At 45.7% G+C, this 12,255-nt stretch overlaps 1 protein-coding gene across 2 annotated transcripts; it reads left to right on the top strand.

Annotated features, from left to right (window-relative positions):
• The first annotated feature begins 12 nt into the window (after positions 1-12).
• LOC128338526 (oocyte zinc finger protein XlCOF6-like) lies at positions 13-10,314 on the top strand. 2 transcript variants are annotated; one of them, XM_053281116.1, is made up of 3 exons: positions 13-182; positions 3,053-3,196; positions 4,838-10,314. In XM_053281116.1, the coding sequence occupies exon 3, from the start codon at positions 4,992-4,994 to the stop codon at positions 7,164-7,166; it is 2,175 nt and encodes a 724-aa protein (XP_053137091.1). In that variant the 5' UTR covers positions 13-182; positions 3,053-3,196; positions 4,838-4,991; the 3' UTR covers positions 7,167-10,314. The 2 variants fall into 2 exon arrangements, with proteins under 2 accessions (XP_053137091.1, XP_053137090.1); XM_053281115.1 differs by lacking the exon at positions 3,053-3,196.
• Positions 10,315-12,255: the final 1,941 nt, after the last annotated feature.

The following is a 12,255-nucleotide window of genomic DNA, read 5'->3' as shown; positions in this document are numbered from 1 at the left end:
TCGGCTCCACCTTCTCTTGTTGCTGCTTCCAGTTCCCTCCACCTTCCCTGGCGCCTGGGAGTCTTTGGCTCCGTGCAAGAGGACCGCGCTGCGGCAGGGAACGGGGCCTGCCCTTTACGCGCACACGGATCCCGCAGAGTAGACTCATTGCTGGTTGCTGGACGCTTTGGACAAAGAGGAAGGTCAGGCCAAGGCGGGAGCCTGCTGGGGAAAGGGAGGATGGAGGGGTCGGGGTCTCCCTCCCAGTTTCCTCCCTGCGGCCTTTGCTGCAGTGAAAAATGGCCCTGCATGGTTGTGAGGAGCTCAGCCAGCAGCATCAAGCCCTGCAGGGTCTCTCTCTGTGTGGTGGGACAGGGAAAGAAAGAAGGCACAAGAGTTTGCAAAAGGTCTTCGCTCCCCCTGCAGAAAGCTCTCAACAGCCAGCGAGCGCTGAGCTGGGGAAAGAGGGAACGTTTGGCCTTGCCATGGCTCTTGAACTAGGACATCTTTCCTTTCTCCTCCTGTTTGCAAGGAGGCAGAGAGAGCCGCGCTCAGATGATCCTTTTAAACACCTGTGGCTTCTTATACCCCCCTTGGAAAACAGATTCGGATGAACAGACCAATGTGGGAGGAGGGTATTCTCCCATTCAGACTTCCGAATCCTGCTGAACCTTCCCTTCCCAGATGCAGGCCTATGGCACCCGACTATCTCTCTGGTTCCCAGGTTTCTTTGGATGTATTTCATGCTTCAGAAACAGCACCTCTGCCTAGGCATAAGTGCAAAAAACTAGAGTCATGCACAGCGACTAGCTGTTGAGAGGCAATTCATTTCCAAGGCAGGACTGAGTACCTTGGCTCCTTCTGTGGAAACCGAGGGTAGCCAACATTTCATTGCTTGAAGAAAGGACACAAGCTGGGGGGGGGGGGGGTCTGGGGAAGCAGTGTGGGGCCTCCCAGCCCTATTTTGGAGAATGCCAGGGAGGGGACTGGGAATCTTCTGCAGGCAAACAAGCAGGTGCTCTTCTCAGAGTGGCCCCATCTCCTGAGGGGGATATCTCCCAGGGCTCACACATGTAGCTTCCCATTCAAAAATGCAAAGCTTAGAAAGGGGACAATTAATTCATGGCCCCAAGGGAATCTTATCCTGTCACTACTGTTTGCTGTGGAGGTGCCCTAAGCATCTTGTGTGATGGCGGGTTCTGGTATGCATGGCACTGTGCACACATGGGGGAAACCCTTCCTTTTGAAACGGTTGAGAAGGTTGAGTCCTTTGCTGCCGGGCTAAACATTTTTGTGCAGTGTACAGAAGCTGGACAGCTGACCACACAGCTGCCCATTCATATTGAATGCAACCAATCAGTGGAATTTGTCACACACACACAAAACACACACACACAATTTTTGAGCAAATCCCTAGTCACTATCTGAAACCCTATCAGCTTCCACTAACACTCCCCCCACACACAATTTCACCAAGGTTAGCTTTTCTGATGGTGCTGTTTTCGAATGGACTAGACTGTCAGTTTCCAATACCCTGTCAATTTCGAATGGACTAGACTGTCAGTTTCCAATACCCTGTCAATTTCGAATGGACTAGACTGTCAGTTTCCAATGCCCTGTCAATTTTGAATGGACTAGACTGTCAGTTTCCAATGCCCTGTCAATTTTGAATGGACTAGACTGTCAGTTTCCAATACCCTGTCAATTTCCAATACCCCCCACATATTTCACTGAGGTTTTCTGATGGGTGCTGTTTTCTGATGTGCTAGAGTGTCAGTGTCGGCGTCAACTTAAGCGGTGCAGCAGAGAAATGTTTGACTAACAAGCAGAATGTTGCCGGTTCAAATCCCCTCTGGTATGTTTCCCAGACAATGGGAAACACCTATGTTGGGCAGCAGCTATATAGGAAGATGCTGAAAGGCATCATCTCACACTGCGCAGGAGGAGGCAATGGTCAACCCCTCCTGTATTAAACCACAGGGCTCTATGGGTGCCAGGAGTTGAAATCGATTTGACGGCAAATTTTACCTTTACCTCAGGACTAGCTCTCCTCCCAATCTCTTCTTCACACCTGTGCAATTTGGTCTGCAGGACCAAAGTAGATGATAAATTAATGTAAACATTGTTTCTAACCTTTGCAAGAAACCAGTTTATGTCAGTGCCTAAAAAATTCCAAACACACTTTAGCATTATGGCATCGTGCGTTTGATCTGAGCGGTATTTTTCTAACTAGTTTCTAAAAAGTGTTTTTTAAAAAATCATAGCACTTGGTTAAAACAGTGTGTCAAGTGGCTTGTTGAGCAGACTCTTGTTGGGCCTGGGGCTCAATCCAGCCTGGAATCTCTGTGATTTCAGCTCTGATTCTTTCCCTCTGCCTTCCAGAGGCGTTCTTAGCCCTGGACTTCTGGGCTAATGTCCAGGACCTCCACTCCCTCTGGGGGCCCCCAAATCCTCTTTAGTCTGTCCCGGGTGGTGTGATCGCCGCTGGTCCACACTGCGCTGGGCAGATGAGTGTGATTGTGACCTGTGCCAGGCGTGACCTCTGCTTTAGAGACATGGGGTGGGGTGAGGGGGAGTGGGAAAAGGAATATGTGGGATGGAAATATGTTCAGTTGCGTGTTGCAATGTTTCTGCAAATGCATATTTGCAAAAACATACCTGTTCCATAGTCTTACATTTTTGGGCCTTTAGGTCCAGGCTCCAAAATTACCTTGGTGCACTTCTGGAGAGGAGAGCTGCTCTTGTGGTAGCCAGCATGACTTGTCCCCATAGCTAAGCAGGGTCCGCCCTGGTTACATCTGAATGGGAGACTTGATGTGTGAGCACTGCAAGATATTCCCCTCAGGGGATGAAGCCGCTCTGGGAAGAGCAGAAGGTTTCAAGTTTCCTCCTTGGCTTCTCCAAGACAGGGCTGAGAGAGATTCCTGCCTGCAACCTTGGAGAAGCCGCTGCCAGTCTGTGAAGACAATCCTGAGCTAGATAGACCTATGGTCTGACTCAGTATATGGCAGTTTCCTATGTTCCTATGTTTGGTGCCTCTAGACAGACTCTTCTTCTCTCTCTTTTTTCCAAGACTGTACATGGGCTTTCTCCAAGACTTTCTGGCTGACAGGACTTTCTCCTGCAGGCTGCCTCGGACTGACTTCTTCTTGCAGACTTACCCTTTTGCAGACAGATTCTTGGGGACTGAGGACTCTCCTGCAGGCTGCCTCTGACGGTCTCTCTCTCTTTATGTACATTTTTGCCACAACCGTTTTTCAACCCATCCAATCAGTTGAATTCAATGTTCCCTCCATTTTGCAAAATTTCTTTTCTCTCCAAAATGGCCAAGTACCACTGTGAATGGAGTGTGTATGTGTGTGTGTGTGTGTGTGTGTGTGTGTGTGAGAGTGAGTGAGAGAGAGAGAGAGAGAGAGAGAGAGAGAGAGAGAGAGAGAGAGACTGACTGACTGACTGACTGACTGACTGTCAGGAGGTTCCTCTATCCAAATCCCCAATGTTGTAAGCTCACGTGGTGCTCTAGCAACTGTCTGACTGGATTGGGGAGGCAGGAAGGCTCCTGCCTGAGGTAGCTAAGGGAAAGGCAGCAACATACTGGGGAAGGGGTGGAGGGGGTGGTCCAGTCTCCCTGTGGCTTTTTCTGCAGCGAGAAATGTCCCTGCATGGCTGTGAGGAGCTCAGCCAGCAGCATCAACCTGTGCAGGGGATTTTGGTGTGGTGGGAGAGGGAAAGAAAGAGGGCACAAGAGTTTGCTTAAATTCTTCACTCCCCATGCAGAAAGTCCTCAACAACCAGTGAGTGTTGAGCTGGGGAAAGGGGGAAGGTTTGTTTGTTTGTTTGTTTGTCAAATTTGTACACCACCCCAAACGTTCGTCTCTGGGTGGTTAACAATAAGAAAAACAAGTTAAAACATAGACTAAAATCTTAAAACAATGTAGGCAATCTAAAAATTAAAAACAGATTAAAACTTAAAAATTCAAAAAGCGGAAAAGGCTTGGCTGAAGGGGTGAGTTTGCAAGTGCTTTTTAAAAATTTTCAGAGATGGAAAGGATCGTATTTCAGTAGGGAGCGCATTCCACAGTCTTGGGGGAGTAACTGAGAAGGCTCATCCTGGTGTGGCCACGAGGCCAGCTGGCGGCAACTGGAGACGGACCTCTCCAGATGACCTCGATGGGCAGTGGAACTCATTATTTATTTGTTGTTGTTTTTTTGTTGGTTTCATAATGCACTCATAATGAAGAAGACGTTCTGTTAAATACCCTGGGCCTAAGCCGGGGTAATAAATCATATGCTTTATTGACAAATACATAATATGCTTTAGGTTTTTCTTTGTAGCATCCCTTTAAATTTGCTTCTTTTACATGTTGGAGGGCATGTGGCTAGTAGTCAACAGAAGTATGCATGCTACATAGGCCATGCATAGCCCATGCCCCAGCCTCCACCCCCATCTGATGCTGACAGAGGGGGCATGGTGGTGCACCCTCCCAGCCGTATCTTGTCCCTGGGCCACCTGTCCGTCTGCTATGCTGCTGCCATTAACATTAAATACAGCTCCTACTGCCGGCATTTTGCATAGTACCTACTGGCAGCTGGAAGCATCTAGCCCACTATTTTAATATCATCCTTGCATAAATGTTTCATCTTGTGCAAAATGCAAAAGAGTCTAAACTTAAAGCCAACTCTGTTTTTCTGTTCTTTCCTTAATTTGAGTCTAATACCTTTTAGCATAATCACTTAGACATCAAATATGGGGAAAGGTGCCAGCTTCTTCTTTGCAATTCCGCCATCTCTTCTCAAATGTTCTCCTTAGTGCTCTTTTCAATCCAAGTCTCTGACCAATTTTCTCTCTTGGTTCCAGAAAGTGAAAGTTGGAAGGATGAAGAGGAAAACCAGCGGAAGCATTTTGGGAGGTACCAGATGGAGGGAAAAAGAAGAACAGAAATGAAAAATGAGAGCCAAATGGAAGAACAGGAAGGGATCCTCCCCTTTCTCATGGTGGAATTCAACAAATAATGCAGAAAGCAAGAGAGAGAAGTATGTCCTCTCCACATAGGAAAAGCTCCAGTTCAGAACCAGCCTCTCAACCTCAGTGGGATATGCAGCCAGGAGAGAAACTATATGACAGTTTGGACTTTGGAAACTGCTTCAGCCAGAGTGGAGATCTTGTTAAACACCATAGAACCCACTCTGGGGAGAAACCACATAAATGCTTGGAGTGTGGAAAGGGCTTCAGCAAGAGTGGAAGCCTTACTAAGCACCATAGAACCCACACTGGGGAAAAACCTTATGAATGTTTGGTGTGTAGGAAGCGCTTCAGCCAGAGTGGAGTACTAACTAGACATCATAGGATCCATACTGGGGATAAACCTCATGAGTGTTTGCAATGTGGAAAGAGCTTCAGCACACGTGCAAACCTTAATTTACACCATAGAAGCCACACTGGAGAGAAACCACATAAGTGCATCGAGTGCGGAAAGAGCTTCAGCCAGAGTGGAGCTCTTGGTTTACACCATAGAACTCACACTGGGGAGAAAAAACATAAGTGCATGGAGTGTGGAAGGAGCTTCAGCACAAGTGGAGCTCTTTCTTTACACCATAGAACTCACACTGGGGAGAAACCACATAAGTGCATGGAGTGTGGAAAGAGCTTTAGCATGAGTGGAAACCTTACTCGACATCATAGGATCCACACTGGGGAAAAACCACATAAATGTTTGCAATGTGGAAAGAGCTTCAGCACAAGTGGAGACCTTATTAGACATCATAGGATCCACACTGGGGAGAAACCACATAAATGTTTGCAATGTGGAAAGAGCTTCTGCACGAAGGGAGACCTTTATATCCACCATAGAACCCACACTGGGGAGAAACCATATAAGTGTATGGAATGTGGAAAGAGCTTCAGCATGAGTGGAAACCTTACTATACACCAGAGAACCCACACTGGGGATAAACCACATAAATGTTTGGAGTGTGGAAAGAGCTTCAATTCAAGTGGGAATCTTAATGAACACCATAGAACTCACACGGGCGAGAAATCACATAAATGTTTGGAGTGTGGAAAGAGCTTCAGCACAAATGGAGTTCTTAATTTACACTTTAGAACCCACACTGGGGAAAAACCTTATGAATGTTTCTTGTGTAGAAAGTGTTTCAGTACGAATGGAGCTCTTAATAGACACCATAGAACTCACACTGGGGAGAAACCACATAAATGCCTGGAGTGCGGAAAGAACTTCAGCACCAGTGGAGCTCTCACTTCACACCATAGAAGGCACACTGGGGAGAAACCACATAAGTGCATGGAGTGTGGAAGGAGCTTCAGCACAAGTGGAGCTCTTACTTCGCACCATAAAACTCACACTGGGGAGAAACCACATAAGTGCATGGTATGTGGAAAGAGCTTTCTCCATTGTGGAGATCTTAATATGCACTACAGAACGCACACAGGGGAGAAACCACATAAATGCTTGGAGTGTGGAAAGAGCTTCAGCAGAAGTGGAGCTCTTACTTCACACCATAGAACTCACACTGGGGAGAAACCACATGAGTGCATGGAGTGTGGAAAGAGCTTCAGCACAAGTGGAGCTCTTATTTTACACCATAGAACCCACACTGGGGAGAAACCACATAAATGCTTGCAGTGTGAAAAGAGCTTCAGCACAAGTGGAGCTCTTACTTCACACCATAGAACTCACACTGGGGAGAAACCACATGAGTGCATGGAGTGTGGAAAGAGCTTCCGCCAGTGTGGAGCTCTTACTTTACACCATAGAAGCCACACTGGAGAGAAACCACATAAGTGCTTGGAGTGTGGAAAGAGCTTCAGCACGAATGGAGCTCTTACTTTACACCATAGAACTCACACTGGAGAGAAACCACATAAGTGCTTGGAGTGTGGAAAGAGGTTCAGCCAGAGTGGAGCTCTTACTTTACACCATAGAACTCACACGGGGGAGAAACCACATAAATGCTTGGAGTGTGGAAAGAGCTTCCACCAGTGTGGAGATCTTAATAGACACTATAGGACACACATGGGGGAGAAACCACATAAACGTTTGCAGTCTGGAAAGAGCTTCTGCTGGAGAGTACAGCTTACTAGACATTGTAGGACCCACACTGGGCACAAAACCACACGAATGCTTGGAGTATCAAAAGAGCTTCAGGAGGAAGGCAAGCCTTACTGAACATGAGCAAACTCATAGGGGGTAAAAATCATAAACAGGAAACTGAAGACAGACTCAAGAATCCGCCTCACTGTAACATAGAAAACCTTGAGAACGTTCTTCTTCTGATTCAGCTTGCTTTTACCCCTGTTACCTTCTGAGGGGATTGGGACCCAGTGTTGACAGTAGTGTTTGGGGGCCTGTTTATGAATAAATGAGCATAATTGGTACCAAGTGATTCATCAACAAGAGTGTTCCACAGCATACACCATTTTTTCATTGACTCTGAATACATTTCTGTATTGCTCAGACAATACTGAGCTTGATGGACCAATGGCATGACCGAGTCTGGGAGCTCCATATGTTCTTCCAGAGCGCCCATAGCTCAGTGGAAGAGCAAATGCTTTTCATGCAGATGGTCCCATGCTCAGCCCCTGGCAACATATCCAGGTAAGGCTGAGTTTCTAGAATGGCAAAAGAGCACCTGCTTTGCATGAGGAAGGTAGCAGGTTCTATCCCTGGCAGTAGCTCCAGGTAGGGCTGTGGCCGACCCCACCTAATAGCTTGGAGAATTGCTGCCAGTCAGTGTAGACCACGGCTGAACAACTTTAGCTATCCAAAAACTCCAGATCCTTTATTCTTCTTGAGTCTTCTCTTTTATTCCTAGATAATTGCCTATTAATTTCAATTTTAATTGCTGCGTTTCAACAACATCATTGGATGTTTCCCGGCTTTGTCTCTGGTTGGCTTGGATGCTCTGAGAGATTAGTGCATTTTGATCCCCCCAAAAACGTTACGGGATGTAAAAAATGCAATAGCAGTTCTCTGTTGGAATAAAACAGAAAGCTTTCTAAGCAACCTAAGATTGATACTTTCCTGACATCTCAAGAGGCTATGAGTACTGATAAAATCCCAGTAGCTAACAGATTTGAGTGTCTAGAAAATGATCTATGGCTGGAAGCTCTATTTTAGGGAGATAAAGACAAAGAGGAGGCTATTAAAGCAGCGAATACTCCCCTCTGGTCAACTTCATTGCAATCTGAGGCAACTCACAACAACGTGCTGCCTTTAGATCTTAGTCAATTCAGGGCTCTGCATAGTCTCCCTCAAGACTCTGAGGCTACCTCCTTCCTTTTAAAGTCAATTTCTGACCCTTAAAAAAAACCTCAGTCTTAACTTAAACTTTGATATGCCCTTTTCAACAGCTTTTGGCTATTACAGCAAAATTAGATGATATCAAGGCATTGCTGAACAAACTAAGCAGGGGGTGAATCTCAAGCTAAGCGTGGGAAGGGTATGTTAAACACAAAACCTCTTTTGAAGTGGTGGAGGTGTGGAGAGGCACCTCTTACCGTGGTGTTTCTCTTTATTTAGCAGGGGGAGAGTAACTGGCCCTATCTACCCCCAGCACAGTACCTCCAGTGACTGTTGCTGGTATCTGTCTTATGTTTCTTTGTAGATTGTGAGCCCTTTGGGGACAGGGAGTCATCTTATTTATTTATTATGTCTCTGTGTAAACTTCCCTGAGCCATTTTTGAAGAAAATTATAGAAATCAAAATAATAGGAAAATTATAGAAATAATAGAAAATAATAGAAATTATAGAAAATTATAGAAATAAAAATAACAACAACAACAACAACAAATTATGCCTCCAAAAGAATCCTTCAGCCTAACCAGATTTTGTTAACAGTTTACTTAAACTGATTAAATGTGGGACGCTGGGAAAATAAAATGTGTATCATTCATTCTCTAAGTCAGATCTTGTGATTTAGACCTAATTCAGTTGATTTACAGTTCTTTGTTAAAAAGCCAAGGAGCCTTTTGAAATTAGACTTTTACTTTCATTTGAACAGTTGCTAATTCCCGCAACCCTGATTTGTATGCCTGGTTACCTAAATAGTCTGGAAATCTTTCCTCAGAGGGTTTTTTTCAACCCAGAGAACCAATCTATGTTTTCAGAAAATGCCTCAAGGTGGTACTATATTGGGCCGCAGCGATCTAGGAAGATGCTGAAAGGCATCATCATCTCATACTGCACGGGAGAAGGCAATGGGAAACCCCTCCTGTATTCCACCAAAGACAACCACAGGGCTCTGTGGGCACCAGGAGTCGAAATTGACTTGAAAGCACACTTTACTTACTTTACCAAATTAGGTTGCTTAGTAATCAGAATCCCTAGGTATTTCAGGGAGTTTGTTTTCCATGTAAAGGGCCATGGTAGTTCCCTGCTAGAAAGAGGTAATTTTCCTATAGCCTCAGATTTGCACCAGTTAATGTTATACCCAAATAGGTCCCCAAATTGGCATAACAATTCCGTAAGTTTAGGAACAGATTCCTGCTCTTTTGTAAGGAACAGGAGGGTATCACCAGCATATAGTGCAATTTTCTTCTACTCTTCCCAAAGAGGCTCCATCCCTAAGGAGATGGAGTATCTTACAGTGAGCATCTTACAGTGCTGCTCACACTTCTAGTCTCCCATTCAAATGCACCTCTTTTGTTTAATATCTATTCTGAAGCAATATTTAATGAAGCTTTATATGAGGTTGAGGAAGGAATTGCTGTTGGGGGTGAACTAATAAATAATCTTAGGTATGCCAATGACACAGTATTATTATTATTATTATTATTATTATTTACATTTTTATCCTGCTCTTTCTCCAACGAGCCCAGAGCGGTGTACTACATACTTAGGTTTCTCCTCACAACAACCCTGTGAAGTAGGTTAGGCTGAGAGAGAAGTGACTGGCCCAGAGCCATCCAGCAAGTCTCATGGCTGAAGGGAGACTTGAACTCGGGTCTCCCCGGTCCTAGTCCAGCACTCTAACCACTACACCACGCTATATCTGATAATGAGAATGAAATACAAGCAATGTTAAATAGAGTAGTAGAAACAAGTGCACAACTTGGTCTGACCATTAATACCAAGAAAACTAAAGTCATGCTCATTACAATGGGGCAGCCTGATGTGCCAAAAATTCTAGTGGGAAATACTGTATTAGGTATAGTAACATCATATAAGTATTTAGCTTGCATGTTAAACAATAAATGGAATAATGCACAAGAAATAAAATCAAGCATAGAGCAAGCAAGGGGTGCTTTTATTAAAATGAAAAAAATTATGATGTAACCATGGACTTAATTTGAATTAAAGGATCAGAATGACCAAGTGCTATGTCTTCCGAATCTTGCTTTATGGAATGGAATGTTGGATGCTCACCAAAGATATGTGTAAGAGGCTTTAGGCTTTTGAAACATGGATGTGTTGAAGAATGTTGAAAATACCTTGGGCTGATAGAGTCACCCATTTAGAAGTTCTGCAAAGACTGAATAAAAACATGGAAACTTTAAGAACAATGAAAGAAAGAAAATTGGAATATTTGGGGCATGTGACAAGACATCAGAGATATTGTCTTCTGCAATTAATATTACAAGGAAAGGCTGAGGGCAGGAGGAAGGCAGGAAGAAGGAAAACATCATGGCTGAAAAACCTTAAGAGACTGGTATAGGAGAAGCACTGTGTCACTATTTAGAGATGCCGTGTCAAAAGATCAAGTAGCCTTAATGATCGCTAACCTCCAATAGGAGAAGCCACTGAAGAAGAAAGAGTTCTTTGAAACAAACAGATATATAGAATAAAGTTTACCAAACAGAAGGTTTTCACTGAGGTTTGTTTGTCTTGCTTCATACTACAAAACTGCAGAATGTTTATCCTTGCTTGTTAAGTTTATTTTGTCACAGCACAAGGACCGAGTGTGTTTTGTGTTGTGCAGGTCGGGGGAACCCCACCGCCAGACCCGACGGAAGGAATACACCACTCCAACTTCCTGTTGAAGCTTGGCACCTTCTGAGGCTCTACACATGATCAGTGAGTAGAGCCTACAGGTGGGTGTGTAGGGAGATCTGGCCACCCAGCCCACCCTGGGTGGCTGGATTGGGGGCCTCCCGATGCCTGCTCCATGATTACATGATTACCGGCTCCATCATGAGGGGCGGTGGGGGGTTGGAGGCCTCCTGGCCTGCAGAAGTCCCAAAATGCCCCACGCAAGTAGGGAGCCCCCCTGACACTGGGAGGCTTGTTGTAGCTCCACGTGATTCACCGCAGCTCCACGTGGGGCTCCACATGAGCCTCCATGTGAGGCTCCATGTGAGGGCGCCACGTGAGGCTCCACGTGAGTCGCCATGGCACAGAGCCATGCTGTGGCAACTCACGGTCACAGAAATGGGGTTCGTGGAGCACTCGATGGTTGATGGCTGGATTTATTACAAATAAACAATGGGCATTGTAGTTCGAGAACAGCCGGAGGGCCATGTTTGCCCACCGCATACATAAGGAGATACGATGAGGCAGTGCCACCAGGGATATAGCTATAATTGAGTGGATGGGTTCAACGAACCCAGGGCACACACACCCCAGCTTCACCCCTCCCTATTTTCTTCATTATCTCCCTCACTCCAAGGGGCCGGTGGAGAGAGGGGCGAGCACGGGCTCCCTCTTCCCTAGCTATGCGGCTACAACCCTGACTCCAGGCATTGCCCCACAGGCAGATTGCAAGCAGGTCCCATTTCTCCTCAGTGAAGTCTTGTATGTATTCGACAAGAGTGTCTCGTGAGGGGGTGAGTCAGGTACTTTGAGTGGGAGAGCCGATTCCCCCTGCTCATATTATCATGCCCTTATACAAAACGATGGTGCGGCCACACCTGGAGGACCGCGTACAATTCTGGTCACCACATCTAAAAAAAGGACATTGTAGAACTGGGAAAGGTGCAGAAGAGGACAACCAAGATGATCAGGGGCCTGGAGCACCTTCCTTATGACACCTGGGGCTATTTAGTTTAGAAAAAAGACGACTGCGGGGAGACATGAGAGAGGTCTATAAAATCATGCATGGTGTGGAGAAAGTGGAGAGAGAGAGAAATTCTTCTCCCTCTCCCATAACACTAGAACCAGGGGTCACCCCATGAAATTGATGGCCAGGAAATTTAGGACCAGCAAACGGAGGGACTTTTTCACACAACGCATCATCAGCTTGTGGAATTCTCTGCCACAAGATGTGGTGACAGCCAACAACCTGGATGGCTTGAAGAAGGGTTTGGATAACTTCATGGAG

The sequence above is a fragment of the Hemicordylus capensis genome, chromosome 16 (genome assembly GCF_027244095.1).
Source record: "Hemicordylus capensis ecotype Gifberg chromosome 16, rHemCap1.1.pri, whole genome shotgun sequence".
Classification (NCBI taxonomy): domain Eukaryota; kingdom Metazoa; phylum Chordata; class Lepidosauria; order Squamata; family Cordylidae; genus Hemicordylus; species Hemicordylus capensis.
The sequence above is the reverse complement of the archived record's forward strand: the minus strand, read 5'-3'. Positions and strand labels throughout refer to the sequence as shown.